The sequence below is a fragment of the Pectinophora gossypiella genome, chromosome 16 (genome assembly GCF_024362695.1).
Source record: "Pectinophora gossypiella chromosome 16, ilPecGoss1.1, whole genome shotgun sequence".
Lineage (NCBI taxonomy): Eukaryota > Metazoa > Arthropoda > Insecta > Lepidoptera > Gelechiidae > Pectinophora > Pectinophora gossypiella.
The window spans coordinates 12,680,374-12,700,319 of NC_065419.1; the positions used below are offsets into that span (position 1 = coordinate 12,680,374).

The 19,946-nt window shown below is 38.2% G+C and overlaps 1 protein-coding gene across 1 annotated transcript in view; it reads right to left on the reverse strand.

Annotated features, from left to right (window-relative positions):
• The window catches only part of LOC126373734 (dorsal root ganglia homeobox protein), a 103,538-nt gene that overhangs the window by 45,392 nt on the left and 38,200 nt on the right, over positions 1 to 19,946 (reverse strand). Inside the window, exons 6-8 of the mRNA XM_050019972.1 lie at positions 11,485 to 11,598; positions 10,774 to 10,928; positions 9,726 to 9,833 (exon numbers count right to left, since the gene is read on the reverse strand). Of these exons, the coding sequence (XP_049875929.1) occupies positions 9,726 to 9,833; positions 10,774 to 10,928; positions 11,485 to 11,598 (377 nt within the window). The remainder of the gene's footprint in view (positions 1 to 9,725; positions 9,834 to 10,773; positions 10,929 to 11,484; positions 11,599 to 19,946) is intronic.

Here is a 19,946-nt window from a genome sequence, read left to right on the forward strand (position 1 = left end):
GAGCGTTGGGCTCACGATCCGGAGGTCCTGGGTTCGATTCCCAGTGGGCACATATCACAAAAAATACTTTATGGTCCCTAGTTTGGTTAGGACATTACAGGCTGATCACCTGATTGTCCGAAAGTAAGACGATCCGTGCTTCGGAAGGGACGTTAAGCCGTTGGTCCCGGTTACTACTTACTGGTGTAAGTACCTACGTAGTTATATGAGTCATGTCAGGGGCCTTTGGCGGCTCGATAGTAACCCTGACACCAGGGTTGATGAGATTGGTAATTCACCTCACAACCCACACGATAGAAGAAGAAGACCGTACTTCAGCGTAGGAACACTTTAAATAGTCATAACAAGAAGTTGGCAAAACAAAACGGCGACCACGCAACTATCATCTCGTAATTGCATAAAGAGCGGAGACTCGCTCGCGATCTAATTGCTTGACTACTTAAGTCAATTCCGTGGTAATTAATGTAGTTAATGAAATGGCGCAGACGCACTCCGCGGATGCTCATTGCTGATTCATGGACTTGCCGGGCTAAGTACTACAGGCATATACACATAATTACATATATAAACTAAACATACATAGACCCCTGCCAGGGTCATCATCATCTCCCTAGCATTATCTCGTTTTTTCACAGGGTCCGCTTACCTAACCTGAAGATTTGACAGTTCCGGTTTTTACGGAAGGTCAGACAGGCGTCTGACCTTCCAGCCCGCAAAGGGAAAACCAGCGCTATACGGGTTAGGTCATATACCTCTGAAAATGCGTTTCCTCACGATGTGTGGCACCCCTAGGCAGGGTAACGCCACAAAAAACCTAATCAGAAAGCTCAGTGAAGCGTGGGTACTTCATTTCTTGTTGTACCATTCCGCATCCAAGTCTAGCAAGGTTGTTTCCTGGTAGCGGTTGCCTGGAAGAAATTGCTCTAAAGCAATAAGGTAGTGTTATGTGTCTATGTATTTGGTTTGTTGGTACTTCTTGTCATCTTGCGATGGATGTACCTCTCACTAACCCAATAGGGAAATGGGAAAGATAAGACCAGAGTACAAGGACAATTTGAAAAAGAAAAGCAGCCAGTGTTCTTGCTATTTAAGAGTTTTTAGAACCGGAACATTCCCAGGAACGGTGCATTACTTTTTTTTTTGTTTTGGTTTTCCCCGAAGGGTAAGGCAAAGGGAACTATGCCCATACAGCCATGTCTTACGTATTTTTTTTTTATTGATGATTAATGAAATGATGAAAGGTGATGATGATGAAACCTAAGCCCCCACCCTCGGAGTAGACTCCTACTCCGAACCCCAAACGAATTAACTCAAAAGTCCGCATAAACTTTCGAGTTATGAAGCGACTTCCTGGCACGAAGCGAAAATAGGCAGATACACTTTGTTTATTGAATACACGGTGCATTACTGCTCACAAACCTTTTTTTGTTAAAGCCCCGAGATGGAGCAGGCAAAGGAACATAGCCATACAACCTGGTCAAATGATTTTTTTCTTCAAAACCACAGAGAAGAAAATCATGAAGTTTTCAATGTTGTTTACAGAATTGATTACTTGACAGTTGTAACAATAAAATATGAAATATGTCGGATATGGTAGTTTATCATTTAATGGCAATTATCCAATAGTCTTTTTTATAAAGACCATTTTTAACTATTTTATTTTTACAAAATAACAATGTGATTTTTTATCTTTGTATTACAAGACTCCAAACACGGGCGGCCATGATTGAGCTTCGTGTGACGTCAAATTTCACAAAATAAACAAAAACTATCTGTCAGGTGTCAAGTTATACCGTTTGAAAGTTTCTTTGTTTGCTGAAATGTGACGTCACTGGGCAAAATGTGACATGACCAACCGTTACCGCGAGTTTAAAATATTTGAAGAAACATATGTTTTTTTCTTCTATTCTATAAAGCTTTTTCGCGAAAATAAATATGTTAAGAGGTATAAAATAGGCGTCTGTTATTTTTAAAATAGTCAAGTAGCCAATTATCTACGAAAATAGTTTATTTCGTAAAATCTTATCAATCAAATTACAGTCAATAGAGTTACCCAGTGGAATGGGATTATGTATTAGTGTTTTGTATTAGTGTGTGTAAAATGTCCATTGACGGGGTTAACCCACTTTATAAATCGTGCGGTGTGCACCCCCTTTAGAGTCCGGCAGAATCGGCGGTCACTAAATAATGTTTCGTTAGTATAAATAAAAACATTATCATCTCCCGTCTAGCATTATCCCGTTTTTCACAGGATCCGCTTACCTAACCTGAAGATTTGATAGGTCCGGTTTTTTACAGAAGCGACTGTCTAACCTTCCAACCCGCGAAGGGAAAACCAGCCCATTACAGGTTAGGGCACATACCTCCGAAAATGCATTTCTCGGGAATTTAGGTTTCCTCACGATAAACCTCACGGTTAGTATAAATAAAATAAGTCTTTATTGCTGTTTCTTACTTATGTTACTTTCATTATAAATCCAATTACCAATACTTTATAAAAATAAACTAAATCTGTTATTTATTCAACTTTATCGGCGAACGGTGACATCGTACCGAAAACTTTGGGGGATGATTCAGACAATGATTCTGAGTTGATATCAAGTGGAATTTCCTGACGAAAAATTCATAAAAAAATTGTATTTTTTATTTTCAATTCCATACTTCTACGATGGAAAAAGATACTTGATATCAATTCAGAATCATGGTCTGAATCATCTCTCAAAGTTTTCGTTACGATGTCACTAACACCCTGTATATCAGAGAGATATTGGAGCCGAGTATCACATTGTAAAGATTTAGAAGAAGAAACGTGTGAAAGATGAACGTATCTGTATCATACTTACACTTGCTTAGTAACAAATACGAAAATACTCAATGCAAATGACCAAAACGTTCGCATGTCAGACGAAACGCGTCGAAGTAAATCTATTTGTCATATTAATGTGGGCAATTAGCTGCCATGCGGGTAAAGGGTTGCCAAACACAAGGCCAGACACACGCTAGGGTTGCCATAAATGAGATTATGGTATTAGTTGGCAATAAGGCACAAATTGAATACATAAATAGTTTTGTTTGCAATTATTCATAGGTAATGTAGGGTGGTGATTCCAGAACACATACGATTTTATTTTAAGTATATCTGTCATTTTCTTATCTGCCGAAAAGGAAAGAGACGGGTAATCGACAGGCGTAAAATTTATAGAACATACGACAATGGACTAGTTCCCAACTAGTCAAATCAGTTACTTTTTTCTAAACGTCAATACACGGAATTACTATGGAATTCGTATGAAAAAGCACACTGTGACGTCATAGATAACGTGATAAAATGTCGTTATTATTACGTTTCTTTTGATTAAAATTCATAAATAAGTTAAATAGATAAAATAAATTGTTTTTCGTTAGTTTTACATTTGTCTTTATTTAGTAATCAGAATTTCATAATTTATCTTGATTCAGTACACGACCCAATTTTAGGCAGCTTAAACAACTCTTTCAAAATTTTACTTTTTCCTCACGATGTTTTCCTTCACCGCTGGGCATATGATAATCATTTATGATCCAAACATCATTTATGATTTTATGCCATATGACATTTAAAATTAAATGATGCCTAACCCCAAAATGACATTTGATAGGATCATTTAATTACACAAAATTGCATATAAAAAGTTTAATGAATAGAAGTGTATACTCATAATTGATGTGTTAGTTTTAATGTTGATACTATCAGGGTATACAGCATGTGTTGGATCGTGTAAAATTATTATGAGGGTGATAAATTCGAGTTGAATGACCAACTTGTACATCAAAGAGATGGTTTTAGATAGTCAAAACACATCGGAGCTTTAAACCGATACCGACTCCGCCGGCGTGGTCAACAATTACATCTTCCACCCTTTATTATTCTGATCAAAATTAAAAAAAATCAATATAGGTAGTAACGTAATTCTACACATAATGTGATCTTCGGATCACATACAAGAATTACGTTAATTTTACTCTCTTTTCTCGTTCTCTTTTGAGTAATGAGAAAATAGGTAATTATCACGTTATATCACGACAGCGCCATCTATATTCTTTGTAGATACGTAGCCTGGAAAGTCTCATTGAACTTTAATGGTCTAATGAATTAAAATAATAATATGTAACAGTTTAATTATGTTATAATTAATCGTAATTTTAATGTATAAGTGACAAATTGTATTTAATTGCTATAAAAAAACATTATTTTTATTAAAAAAAAAATAGTTGACTTTGAGAGTTTTCTTAATCAAATTCATAACACTTAGGTACTTACTAGTTTTTTTTTTAATGTAAGTATCGCCAGTTTCATCACAGAGCAACACGGACCTCCTTCGATTTTATATTTTAATAAATGTAGAGACATCTATCTGTTTTTAACACGGAGTTATTGCAATTAATAAAGAAAACTCCTTTTTTAAATAAATAAGAACTACACTTACAACCCCAGCATACAACCAAAAGAAACCCTTTACAAAAATCCGGAACTACCCTCTCATTCGTCCCCGTTTTCATTCCCTTGGAAAACAACATGGCGCCGGTGTCCGGATGCGTGTTAATGCGATCTGGCCAATCCCGGCTTAGCACGCCGCGGACCATCGCGCCTCTACGCTTACGGGTATAGGTATCTACAGATATAGGTAGGCTGTTAGGTATTCTGAATTACGTTGATTTTAAAAGACGAGAATTGACGTATTATCGTTCTGTTTAGTTGGTTTCTGATGTTAGTGGTTTTCAAATGATGGTTAAAGAAATATTCAGTAACATTTTGGTTGATTTTAATTAAAATATTTGTAGTTTCTACGGTAATATTCATTACTATTCACTATATTTATCTATCTTCTTCTATCGTGTGGGTTGTGAGGTGGATTACCAACCCCATCAATCGTGGTGTCAGGGTTATTATTGAGCCGCCATAGGCCTCTGACATGACTCATGTAACGACTACGTACTTGATACATCAGTAACTAGTAACCGGGACCAACAGCTTAACGCGCACTTCTCTTGCTTCCTCCACAATTCAAATTCAAATTCAAAAATATCTTTATTCAATAAGTAACATAGTTACACTTTGAATCGTCAATTTTACATAGCGAACGTCTCATCCGCCTAAAACTACTGCAGCTTCTCACAACCTGTATAGCCGGGGAAAAGAAGCTGCAATCATCAATCATTTCATACCCGCACGCCGGGTCAGAGTAGATCGTACATTTGTGGTAACTTAGTATTTATAAGATTTTTCACTTCTTCTTCTTCTTGTCGTTTCGATGGCATTCAGATTTTTTCAGCCCAGGATTTTGCCACCCGGACAGCATTTTCGGTGGCATTTATCAGCTCCTCTCGCGTACAGGTATCAGGGCACGCGAGGCAAGATGTCAGGTGAGCCATAGTCTGTGGCGTAACACCACACACGCAGCTCAGGACCGATCCGTTGAGAAAACACCACCTGGACAGGTTATCTTTACTTCGGCCAACCTGTGTTCGGAGTCTATTTAAAGATTTCCAGGTCGGCCTTGTCAGCTTATGACCTGGTGGAAGGTTCTCCGAGGACAAATGGAGTAGGTAGTGTCGCCGTTCTGCGCCAAAGACTGCATCTGGCTTGGGGAGCCTCACACTCAGCTGGTTCGATACTATAGAAGCTATTACGGCTCTTGAGCCCTTGATGCACTATGGGTTTGTGCATAGGTGACGAGAGTCCAGTTCGAGCTAACGCGAGTAGCGAGTTTTCACTTTGTAAACGTGCAATAGCTACCCCAATAGAATGAAATAATAATGGCCATTGAACGAACAAGTTCAAACCGTCTAAGTCAACTTTAATTGAATGAAGGCATGAAGTTGAAAAGTTAATTAGTGAGTTAACCCCGGATCGTTATTATTGACAATTAAGCGCGGCTCGATTCGATTAGATGGAATCTTTCCAGTTGGAAGCTACTAGTGTGGTACAAGGCATGAGAAAAGATAGGTAATGTTACATGCCAGAACAATCTTTCAGTATACTTATTCGTTGGATCTTTAAAAACGATAATAAAACCACGTAAGCGGGTTTTTACGATTTTCACCTTTTCATTTTCACACAAGTAACGATTCTCCATGCTTCGTACTTCGTTAAGCCGTTGGTCCCGGTTACTACTTACTGGTGTAAGTACGTAGTCGTTACATGAGTCATATGGGCCTTTGATGGCTCAATAGTGACCAAGACCAGGATTGATGAGGTTGGTACTCCACCTTACAACCCACACGATAGAAGAAGATTTTCACACATTTTCATGTGATTTTCTCAAATCAACACATAGCATCAAAACCTTGATTTTTTTTTCAATTAGGTAAATTAATTCTGGGTAAAAAATTACACCCGGCGTGTTAAAAAGGCCATATTTAAGCAATTAATCTAAAAAAGCAATATTTCAATTTGACATTTGCTTATGAAAAAAATAAGTGTGAAATGCAAACAAATGACTTATTGCTTTTTTAGATGAATTGCTTTGATGTGGCTTTTTAAACCCCTGTTGATGTAGTTTTTACTTAAGGCGACGAAATTAAACACAATTATACATTGGTCATCATCATCTCCTTAGCTTGTTCCGCGCCGCCTATGACTTGTTTCATACCTAACTGAATTCTCAGAAACTTGGGCCTTAATTCCGTTTTAAGTTATCAATTATTTGAAGTGACTTAAATTTTATAATCAGAGTAATATCTGCCAAGAAATATCATGTCTGAGCCTTATTGATTTAACTAAATTCGTGATTTCAAAGTAGATTAATGAATTTTAGATCCAGTCGCTTTTTCGTCTAAATTACGGAATAAGAAGTTTAGATATCTACCTTGGAGTATAAATTTATTTACAATGAATTTAGAGGCCCCCATTAAACATTTATAAAAAATATTGTTCGGAGGTATAAGACGGTATAAGAAAGTTGGTTTTCCCTTCGCGGGTTGGAAGGTCAGACAGACAGTCGCTTCTGTAAAAAACCGGACTTGGAGTATAAAATTTACAATGAATTTAGAGGCCCCCATTAAACATTTATAAAAAATATTGTTCGGAGGTATAAGACGGTATAAGAAAGTTGGTTTTCCCTTCGCGGGTTGGAAGGTCAGACAGACAGTCGCTTCTGTAAAAAACCGGACCTATCAAATCTTCTGGTTAGGTAAGCGGACCTCCGTGAAAAACGGGATAACGCCAGTCAGATCATAAAATATTTAGATCTCTATTTAATCTGTAATCTTCGAGTTAAGCAATGGGGTTACGATGGCTATTAGATTCTATGTAGTGTTGACAGCTTGGTGGATTACAAGTGATGTGTTATTACGGGTAATAATAACTCTTCGGGATGTCGTATGGCGGAGTTTCGTTCTTATTACGATGTCTTTAGGATAGTTCTTATTACTATTGAGCCGTCAACGGCCCCTGACATGACTCATGTAACGACATACTTACATCATTAAGCTCAATTTCATAATGTGAATCAATAAAACACCTTTTAAAAACTATACAACATGACCGCTCAACAACTTCGCCTAAAGTAATAAAGCGTGCAATAATAGTTACAATCAATTTGACCGAGATCACTAATTTGTGAGACCACCTCCTTGAATATACGTATCTAAATACAGGGTGTTAGTGACATCGTAACGAATACTGAGGGGGATGATTCAGACCATGATTCTAAGTTGATATCGAGTAGATATCAAGATTTTCCGTCGCAAAATTCATGTTTTTTTTTCTTAGTTTATTCACATTATTTACAAGTCTTGGAATTTCCTCCAGATTCCAGTGGAATTTTCTGTCGGACAATTTTTATTATATGTATAAAATGTAAGCTCTCAACTTCTTCTCTCGTGTGGGTTATATTATGAGGTGGATTACCAACCTCATCAATCCTGGAGTCAGGGTTTTTCAAACATACATAGGTACGTTCCACCTACCAAGTGGATCATTTCGCTTCATATTCAAGTGACCCCATCAAGTCGTTAGAGTATTTGTTTTACGACCAACTCGATCTAATGACTAAATGAATCATACAAGTGGAGTTACCAAGACGAACCACAATTAGTGGCGCGGTTATTAACTGAGTGATTTTATTGCGCACCGCATTGTGCTATAAGGAATGATGAACGAAGAATTAAGTGCTTAGGTAGGCTGTTGGATCAACGAGTTTTAGCAAGGTCTGTAGATAACATACTACTATAGTATGCATACTATACAGATCTTTCTATATATATATTATAATAATATATACATATACAACACAAAACGCACAACGTAGAAGTACGCACGCATACTGAGTGGCTCCGCTGGGGAGTATGCTCTGCAGCGAAGCCACTTTAAATAGTTGTTTTCTTTCTAATTATAGCACGTACGTGTAAAATCTTTTCATGTACACTATGTACGTAGTACGTACATCGATCTATACTTCAATTTACAGGAAGAAAACATCTCGAAGCATGCAAACTGAGTGGCTCCGCTGGGGAGTATGCTCTCCAGCGAAGCCACTTTAATTTGTTGTTTTCTTTCTAATTATAGCACGTACACATACAATCTTTTCACGTACACTATGTACATGGTACGTACAGTAATCTATATCGATTTCAACTGAATTGGAGGTGGTGGCCCCGCGACAGAGCATCACACGGCTTAGGGCCTTTTAAAAAACAATTTAGTAAGTTGACGCCTAATATCAATTCCCAGACACTTAATTTCATGCTATCATCTTCTAAATAACCACTAACCTTAAAATAATCTATTTTATGTACTAGTGTGTAGTGACCCATATAGATCGTAATTACTATTTGATCAATATTAACAAAAGTAACCTTGATAGCATTGATTCAATATCAATGTAGCAAATACAATATCATTCATCAGGTCGAGTCATGATTGGCAACTCAATGACATTGGTGAACATATACCTACATACATATTGACACCAATTCCCGCAGACACCTCCTAATTTTACTTTAAGTTATACCTGACATTTTCTTATCCGCCGAAAAGGAAAGAGACGAATGATTGACAGCTCTTAATTTTAGGCAGAATGAGTAAGTTATTGAATGAATAACGCGGGCGAATCAAAAGGTATCTCGCTGGTATGTAAACCGTTTGAAGTGTGCTGTCAACATAATTCTGTCGGGTTATTGACCAATGCAAAATTTTTAGACGGTTGTTTTAGTTTTGTGCTTAAAATAGACGCGGGATAGGGAGTACGGGCCTTAAACCACCACGCGGGCTCAGTGCGGATTGGTGGTTATTATCGACTGCTAATGCAGCCGGGACCAACGGTTTAACGTGCCTTCCGAAGCACGGAGGAGCTCGAGATGAAAGCTTTTTTTTTGAGGTTACCCATCCTATGACCGGCCTTTGCTAAAGTTGCTTAACTTAAACAATCGCAGACCGAGCGCGTTTACCGCTGCGCCACCGAGCTCCTCAATTTAAGTTTAAGCCCTTTCAATTGTCGACGGCATATAGGTAATAGAATCAGATTGAATACTTCATGTATTAGCTTTTGTTAAAGTTGTTTCTGGACGCTGATAAACGGACGCTGTTAAAGTAACCTAACCTATTTTTTTATAGGTCGTTCTTCTTTGACGAACTTATTTTTTTTTCTCTTCCTGATCCTTCCCATTAACTAGAAAACAACCCTCATATGATGTATTGCTAGGCTTTCCAGGGTTTACCCTCGGCTTATAAATTAGGTACTCACTGATCGAAGGGCGAGAAGAGATGGTGCGGCGGGCGTTGCTCCGGCGCAGCTTCCCGCGACCCCGCGCTGCCGACAGATGGCGCGGGCGACGGACAGCTCGTCTCCGATCTAGTGGCCATACATAATTGGGTCGTGTACTAGGTTCAAGATAAATTATTAAATTCTTATTACTAAATAAAGACAGATAGATAGATAGATAAAAAATCATCTCGAGCTCGTCCGTGCTTCTGAAGGCACGTTAAGCCGTTGGTCCCGGCTGCATTAGCAGTCGTTAATAACCTCCAATCCGCACTGGGCCCGCGTGGTGGTTTAAGGCCCGATCTCCCTATCCATCCATAGGGAAGGCCCGTGCCCCAGCAGTGGGGACGTTAATGGGCTGGCGATGATGATGATGTTGATGAGATAGATAAAATACTTTATTGAGCACAACGGACAGATCTAACACTAACGAAAAACATTTTCTTTTTTCAATTTAACTTATTTACATACATACATACATAAACTCACGCCCGTTATCCCTAATGGGGTGGGCAGAGCCACAAGTAATCAAGAAAACTTGCAGCCACTGTTGATACGATGTCGTAAGCTGGATAACTAACTTATTTATGAATTTTAATCAAGAAAAAAGTAAGAATAAATCCGACATTTTATCACGTTTTACTATGGCGTCACAATTTCAATTCCATAGTACGTGTTTCGTGTTTTTACATTTAGTAAAAAATAGATGATTTCACTAGTTGGAAACTAGCCTATTAAGTAACTTAGCCTAGTTGCTAACGATTGTGACAATCGACAGTGACAAAAACATAATTATATTGTCATGTCACCATATGTCAATTTATTTTCTGTTTCCTCACTCTGTGGTTGCCTAAAACAAATCGCTTTAAGCAACAAGGCAGCCAATAGCCTTGTATTAAATTAGCCTCTTTTACTTCTGTAATGGTCTCTTAATAAATAATATTTGTAAGCTCTGAATGAGCGTCTCGTAGCCAGATTAGATTATAATTTCTTTATCCTTTTTGAGATAGAGACTTACTAAGTATATTACCTTTCAAGTCTCGGCGAGCGAGTCGGCGAGCGGCGCGGCGAGCGGTGCGGCGAGCGGCGCGGCGAGCCTGGCGTGACAGGGGGAGAGGCGCGGGGCGACCCCGACACGGGCGACGCGTCCGCCGAGCCGCGCGACATACCGCATTCTGATGAACCCTGATAAGGAGGTTCTTGTAAGTAAAGGAACTATAGCAGTGTTACTAAAAAAAGACGACTAAAGATTTTCGTCCTTCATGGTCCAGTGGTTGAGCGTTGTGCTTACGATCCGGAAGTCCCGGGTCCGAATCCCGGTAGGGACAAATCACAAAAATCACCTTGTGATCCCTAGTTTCGATAGGACATTACAGCCTGATCACCTGATTGAACAAAAGTAAGATGATCCGTGCTTCGGAAGGCACGTTAAGTCGTTGGTCCCGGTTATTACTTACTGATGTAAGTACGTAGTCGTCACATGAGTCATGTCAGACACCAGGGTTGCTGGGGTTGGCAATCCACCTCACAACCCACACGATAGAAGAAAACTAGGTTCGCCTCAGATGTCATTAGCTACTTGACTGGACAAATGGAAACAGCTCAGGGCTCACCCCAGTGCCCAGTTCTGCGTAAATCTTTAGAAACTCAACCACCTTTTGCTACACGTCCAAGTTATTTTGCCTGTGGGCGAAATATTTAGTCTCACTGAAGGAACTTCGTTACCTTTATTTTCACTCACCTTGTCATCGGAAGGATCCCTCTTTGTCATTACCTCAGCCCCCTCCCGTTTCCGCTGCTCCTCTTTTAACCTCTCCGCTTTCCGCCATTTCGCTCGCCGGTTTTGAAACCACACCTGAAGAAAAAAGATATAGGTATTTTAATCCACATTCTCGGCGTGTAACAGTCGTTATTTTAACCGACTTCAAGAAAGGAGAAGAAAATAAAATTTTAAAATGTATGAATAGTTTGATGAAGTTTCCCTTTTTTATTAGTTACATAACATACATATATACAACACACGGATATTTCCCACCGGGGTAAGCAGAGACTATGGAATTCCATTTGCTTCGATCCTGACATATCTACTTCTCTTCCTTCCGCCACATTCATCAATCGTTTCATACATGCACGCCGTTTTTGAGTTAGTAGTTATATAAATTGTTGTAAATAGTTAGGTATTGAGACACGTTAAGCCGTTGGTCCCGGTTACTCAAATTCAAATTCATATTCAAAAATATCTTTATTCAATAGATAACATAGTTACACTTTGAATCGCCAATTTTTACATAACGAACGTCTCATCCGCCTAAAACTACTGCAGCTTCTCACAACCTGTATAGCCGGGGAAAAGAAGCTGTAAGAAAAACTTACTGATGCAAGTTAGTAATCGTTACATGACCCGTGTCAGAGGCCTTTGGCGGTTCAATAATAACCCTGACACCAGGTTTTTTGGGGTTGGTAATCCACCTCACAACCCACACTATATAAGAAGAATAGTTATTACATACATACATAAACTCACGTCCGTATTCCCCGAAGGGGTGGGCAGAACTACAAATAATCAAGAAACTATTTGCAGCCACTTTTGATACATAGTCCTAAGGTGGATAATGATAAACCGTATGATGATAGGGGGTAAGAATAGTTATTTGTTTTATATAGAATATTTTCCTATCCTAAAGACATCGTAATAAGAACGAAACTCCGCCATACGATATCCCGAAGAGTTATTATTACCCGTAATAACACATCACTTGTAATCCACCAAGCTGTCAACACTACATAGAATCTAATAGCCATCGTAACCCCATTGCTTAACTCGAAGATTACAGATCACTCGCACTTGTATAGGGGTATCGCTCCCAGCCACCAAAACCAAAAGACCTCATCCACCACAAAAAAATTAAAACATCCGAGCTCAAATTACACTGGACTTTGTATAATCTTCTACCAGTGTTCAAGAGCTCTGGATAAAAAGAAGGTGTACGATACGAGGGGTCTAAATAAAATGGGCGGGATAAGCTGGTTAGGCCAAGAGAAGGGCCACATTTGCAGTGCAATTTTGGCAATTTACTTTTAATAAGCTTTCGGTGGGTGAGTGCTGCATAACCTCACGGTGATTGTTGAAGTGTAGAGTTGCAAGTAGGTAGAATACGGGTTCAATATTTGTAGGTCATTATTTTTTTTCAACGTACATAGGTACATAATATCACGCGTAGTTCCCGTTGAGTCCGAAGTATGTCAGCATCGACGCAAGTGCAATTCTATAGTCTCTGCTTACCCCGCTGAGAAATATGCGTGAGTTGGGGTAGGCAAAGACCACGGAGTTCCACTTAATACGTTCAGACAGACAGGCAGTCGCTTTTATAAAAAACCGGACTTGTCAAATCTTCAGGTTAAGTATACGGACCCTGTAAAAATGAGACCATGATTCTGAGTTGATATCAAGTGGAATTTCTTGTCAGAAAAATTATGATTAAAGTGTTTTAAATTATTTTCAGATCCATACTTTTGCAACGTAAAATTCTACCATGATTCTGAGTTGATATCAAGTGGAACATTACGTCGCAAATGTGTGGAACTGAAGCCTATCATGAGCCTGCTAAGCAAAGGCTTCCACCCTCCTCTTCCACAGTTCCTTATCTACACAGATGTCTTGCCAGTCCCCTTCAAAGCCATACAAATCGCCTTTCTATCTTCTTTTGGCCCTGCATTACTCACATTATGCTTATTTTAAATTATGACACGTCTCTAATAATCTTTGGTTCACTCTTACCCGGTCTCCCCGAGAGATCGTAAGCTAATTTCATTAAAATAATAATCCGACCATAATCCGAGGGGCCTAATAGTTTTTATCTCTTACTTTAAGGGTGGAATTAATATTTCAAAACCCCACACGTAACCCTCACATAATGTTAATTCTTTATTGTTTAAATTTCGAATTGCTACTTTCGTTTTTAGGGTTTTAAAATCGTGAAGTAGTAAATTAGTTAATTTTTTGATGTGATTTGTTTCTAGATTTAAGAATAAAATTTTGAATTTCGAAAGAGATTATGATATTAAGAAGCCGTAGAAGAAGTAAAGTTTGCATTTGCTTAGAACATAACAGAAGGTCAAGACTATATCCCAATTGGGGTAGTCAGAGGTGCATCCATCGCAAGATGAACAAAGTACCCACGCCTCATCGAGCTTTCTGTTGTAGCATAGAACTATTTGTAATAGTTAAGTATATATATACAACAAGAAGACAACGACTCTGCCGATTTAACGATGCTTTACATAGAAACACATACATTAAACATATTAATATGTTTAATATTCAATAACGACTTTTAAACAATTATAAATACATCAACTTACAAATTAAAAACTTACGTAGACGAAGACGAATGAATTTGAAAACTAAATTTTTGAATTCAGGTTTAGCCATAAATAATGGTGGGTTCTTAATAAAATAAGCCACAGAATTTCTTGTGTAGATATACATTACGACATATAAGAGCTAATTTTATAACAATAATTAACATTTTATTTGGTTCCACCCAAACTTAGCTCAATAAAAGTTAAAAACCCGACACCCTCCTCATTAAAAAACAAAAATATTGCACACCCATCAGTACAAAAGGTAACACCTAACCAATTATTTGCGAAACGATCTCGAGGTCGCACTCATAAGGGGTGTTACACACAGCGGGGCGCAGCATAAAACCCGCCAGTGTATTCACTGCCTTGTTTGCGCGATCATTCAGTTTATACTAGGGTTAAACAGTAACAAATATTTGAGCATAGAGATGGGAATTTGGTAATGGAGAAACCATTGGGTGACCCAAACCATACCAAACTTGGGTGTTATCTGTTTTGATTAATTTAATAAAAGATCGGTTGTGGAGTCTAGATATATTTTTATTATAGTTTCAAAATATTTTTATGCATTTGTAAAAGAAAAAAAATTGTTTACACTTGCAGAGAATTTCTTTAGCAAATCCATCAATCACATTTAAGCATTGCCCATTATGGTATTACACTAAAAATGTTGTATACTATTTGTGTTAATTAATAAAGACAAGAAAATAAAATTAACGTTAATGAAGAGATAAATGTACCTTTGACCAATTGGGATAAAGTAGTAAGCTTGTGTTATGTAAGAGCAAAATTTAGTACCATCCATCTGCTCGCTCCAAATTTCCTTCCCAAAAAGTGACAATAGAAAGCTCATTGTTAAGTGTATTTCAACGCTTGTTTAGCGGGCGGTCGGCCTAATTGCCCTCTTGTTACTTATTGTTACTGCTTGAATACAATAAAGCACAACATAAAAGCTTTACTTGGCCACAACGCCACAATAAAGTATAGAGTTGTTTAACAAATCAGCTGGGTTTATACCTATACAAGTAATTGTTTCAGGAGTTCGTTTAGAAAAAGTGAGACTTAACAGAAAAGTTACACTAAATAAAACACAGTTAATAAATATATACTAAATAAAACACAGTTAATGAACTATTTAACGGTTCTATTGATTCCCCACATCTTTTATCAAAATTTAAAATAAGTACTCCGCTGAGACTTCGTAGGAAAAAAGCCTACTCCTTCTTTGTAACTCCACCATCTAGAACAAATTTGGGTCAATATGCTACTATTTCCAGGTTGTGTAGATTGTATAATATGTTGGCCAGATATCATGATCTTGACATTACTATGCCCTTAAATGCATATAAAAATATTGCACTGGCTGCTTTTTGTTAAATTATGTCTATTTTTTATTTTTTAATATAGTTTATATCTTGTTTTTCTTGTTCACTTGATTGTGCATGCTGTGACTACTTGTAATTGAGCTAGCTCTTAATCTTTTTTTTATTGTCTGTAACTTTGCATGTGCAGAGTGTAGCTTGTAAGTTGTCCATAATAAATAAATAAATAAATAAATGATAAATTAAAATTAATATTTTATACTTAAATTAAATCTTAATAAACATATAAAATAGTACTTAAAAATAAGTACAATAGCATGATATATATAATTTTTATCACTTAAGTAAGTACTAAAAATTACTTATGTTGTTCTCTCTTCCATTTGCAGTGCCCTTACCGGGTTCACGTTGATGCTATAATTCCTACTACAAATTGACAAATATATAATTCTGGCAGCGCTTATGATGCGGAATAATCCTAATGCGTTTCCAGCTTAAAACACCAAGTCTTAAACCATCTAAAAAATATATCAACATTCTGAACACATTAAAACAGCGCCCGTTTCTCTCAAAGTGATCAGAGAGAACGTTTAAAACGCGCCCCTAAAATTATCCGTAGACTTTATTTTGCAGTCTAAACTGCAAACCTGATTGCCAACTCGAACTCATACGAACTTATACGAACTCACATGAACTCGCCACTTGCGAACGCGTTAAAACTCTAAGTAAAAACCTCTCACCTACTTAAAAGTTAGCGTTTCCTAATTATGTCAGCACACGGTAATGTTTTAAAATACTTCATATGCAGAGTTTACGGTGGGGGCGGGGGCGGGGGTAGAGCGGACTCAGTGTGAACCCTCCTTTACTAAATATCGTTTGAAGGTTGCTCCAAAAGACAAAAATAATCGGGCTTCGTCCTATATATTTACTGGTTACCATACGTCTCACCACCTATCACGTTGATCTAACAGAAGCGTTGGGCTCACGATCCGGAGGCCCCGGATTCGAATCCCGGTGGGGACATTTCACAAAAATCACTTTGTGATCACTAGTTTGGTTAGGACATTACAGGCTGATCATCTTATTGTCCGAAAGTAAAATGTTCCGTGCTCCGGAAGGCACATTAAGCCGTTGGTCCCTGTTAGTACTTACTGATGTAAGTATGGTTACGTGAGTCATGTTAGGGGCCTATGGCGACTCAGTAATCCTGACACCAGGATTGATGAGGTTGGTATTCCACCTGACAACCTACACGATAAGAAGAAGAACAGAAAACTTGGTGAGGCGTGGATATACCTCTGACTCTTCCAATCGTGACCTTATAAACGGGCTTTAGCCAAGTTGCAAACGATAATGACAATCGTCACTGCCAGAAAAAAATGATTGAATCCCATATATTTTTATTACTGTCATTCTCATAACCTTTTGCTATTGGGCCAAGACCCAGTTCATCATATCTATCCTTGGATCTTTGAATGAATGTCAGCAGTAAGTATTCGATGAACCATATAAGAGGCCTATGGCGGCTGAATAATAACCCTGATGCCAGGGTACCAGGGCGATAGAAGAAGTACTCATCACTAATTTAAAAGCCACGCTCTTATCGGTGTAGCATTCTTCATGCTATTTTTTTAGGGAAAAATAGGACAGTGGTTTCCCTCATACCTTCCGCCCCGCAGTATTCTGTCTGACGCGAGTGGGATGGCGCCCAGAGTAGTCTATTTCAAAGCCGTACTAGGACTCCTGTCCTCTGCCGTTGAATAGTACTGACAGTTACTGCTGCCCTCTGCCCGTGACTTGAGGTTACAGTCCCCGTGACTTGCCCCTTCCGTCTTGCATTGCCGTACTGATGGCCTCTAGAACCCATGAGGTCTTCACCCGTATACCTGGGCAAGGAATACGGGAAGAAGAAGAAGTACTAATTTGCAAGAGTTTTTGAGGTGATTGTGGAGACACAATCAAGAAGAGATTCTTACCCTGATAACAGTTATGAGCGTGAGATATGCCTATATCGCAATATAGGCTCTTGTATCACTTTCTTTTTTCTCGCACAAAAATCTCACCAACGGGACCCCCTAATCAAGGCACTCCTTAATCCAGCCCAGACATTCCCCCAGAGAAAGTTACGCTTTACGTTGAAAATATTAAGAAACCAAACTCTTCGGGGGCTGTGTGACTTGCTAAGTGACAGCTCGTGTGCAGGGGCCTTAAATACGCGCTAATGTATTGAAATTGCCTGTCGGATGATGTTTTGCGATGTGGAATTAAAACCATACGAGGTTTGAAGACGTTAAACTGATGCAGTGGAGATATTTGTTTTGTCTGGTTTTTGCAAATTACGTTTTGACATATAAAAGTAGATAATTTATTACTGCGACTGTGTAAACTTTAATTGTTTGCTAAACTGAGAGCAAGGAAAATCTGAAAATACTTTCGGCTACACATAAAATCATGCCTGTTTCCCGTTGGGGTAGGCAGTCACCACGGAATTCTTGTCATTACGTCTTTTTTTAAGACCGAAATATGCTTACGTTTACATTAAGCAGTCATTATCCTACGATAAAAGACCCTTTAATTATATTATTAAGATTTAAATTCCTGACAACAAATCACACTTTTGCCCCATAAAGTACATTAAATCCGTATAAAAGACTTCAACGCGTAGATATTATGTCAAACAAGATTAAAACGAAGCTTTCTGTTTTTTCTGTAAAAGAATGACACGTGTTACAAGGAGTGTAATGCCTAAAGGCGATAAACAAAACTCCGACGATCTTCAGTGCGAATGTTTATCATGTTACAGCGAAGAAATAAATCATAATAAAAATAATAATATTAATAATCCACCCACCAACCCGCATTGGAGCAGCGTGGTGGAGTATGCTCCATACCCCCTCCGGTTGATTGAGGGGAGGCCTGTGCCCAGCAGTGGGACGTATATAGGCTGTTTATGTTATGTTATGTAATAATAATAATAATAAAAAAGGTAAAACCGACGACACACATACCATCATCGTCATCATCTGTATCATCGATACAGTATGCTTCGATGTATCTTCGCCTGTGCCCCTTATCGCCTTGAGGTATTACACTCTGTTACAAGAAATAATCTTTGAAATACGACCACACTTTTTATCCCTGTCTATACATATAATTTAACTAGACCATACCCTGAATAATAATAAGTCAACCAACATACCCCAGCACATCAAACACATAATCACAACCCTGTATACTGCTAAAATCAATATCTAATGCAATATTAACGGGATCACAAGTTGTGGCGCTAAGTTTTTCATCACATGATTAGGGGTAATTTACCCCCTCCCCTGGGGTAGGGTTGCCATTCGTAATATTTTTGCTCACTTATTATTACTAAGTAAAGCATAATTAGACAAATAATGGTGCTATTCCTGCAGACGCCATCTAATTTTATTTTAAGTTATACCTGTCATTTTCTCATCCGTTGAAAAAGAAAGAGACGGGTTATCGCCAGGTAAACATTTATGAAATACACGTCAATTTTAAGTAGAAATCTAAAACAACCGAATTCTAGCTAGATTTACCTCACCCCCTCTAGGACTTACTTTAATCTAAATGGCCGTAAGCCGTTAAGGAGTAAGGGGAAGCGCGCAGACTCCCTGTCTCACTCGCACTTACGCGGTAAGAATGAGACTTATTGGATGGGTGTGTTCAACTTAAAACGTCGTAGTTACTACCTACTCGTACAAGTATTTGAGCAAATCCTTTACATTTTAGACAAACAAACATATTTTTTATTTTTATTTTCAAACTCCATGTCTAACATACCTAATTTTTGTACGTCAATGTAGTAACATAGTTCATAAGTTATTTACTAACAACTATGGATGTAAAAAAAATAATACCGAAATAAAAGTTTTGAATATGAATTTTAGAAAAAAAGAAAATAGGGTACATCATATCTTCAGTCAAGTTGTTAATGCCATTTGAGGCAAATCATGAGTAAGTAAAAACGTTCATTACAAAAATGACCCGATTTCCGTTTAAATTGTCTGCATTTGCTGAAAATTCTATAATTTACCCACATAAGTGAAGATATATCTATATTTTTTATTAAAAGGTGGCTACCCTACCCGGGCGCGGGACCGGCAAATCTCCTGTTATCCCGGTAAGATCCAGAGCTCTCTAGTCTTAATCACGAAGTGGGAAAATAAAGAAAGGTCGAGGATGTGGTATTCTAAATAAAGATAACTAATAGTCATCGGCTTATACATGCTACAAATCCACCTCTACCAATCCGCATTGGGGCAGCGTGGAGTATGCTCTATATCTCCTCTATTTGATTGAGGGAAGACCCAGTGCCCAGCAGTAAGACGTGTATAGGCTATTTATGTTATGTTATGTATACTCAGCAGAAGGCTAGCAGCCACTTTTGACACGTCCTAAGATAAATACGATAAAACAGGTGATTAGTCGCCCATAAAATATGTGCTCGGGGCTCGGTGGAGGTACCCTCGCTTCACATGCATTCCCA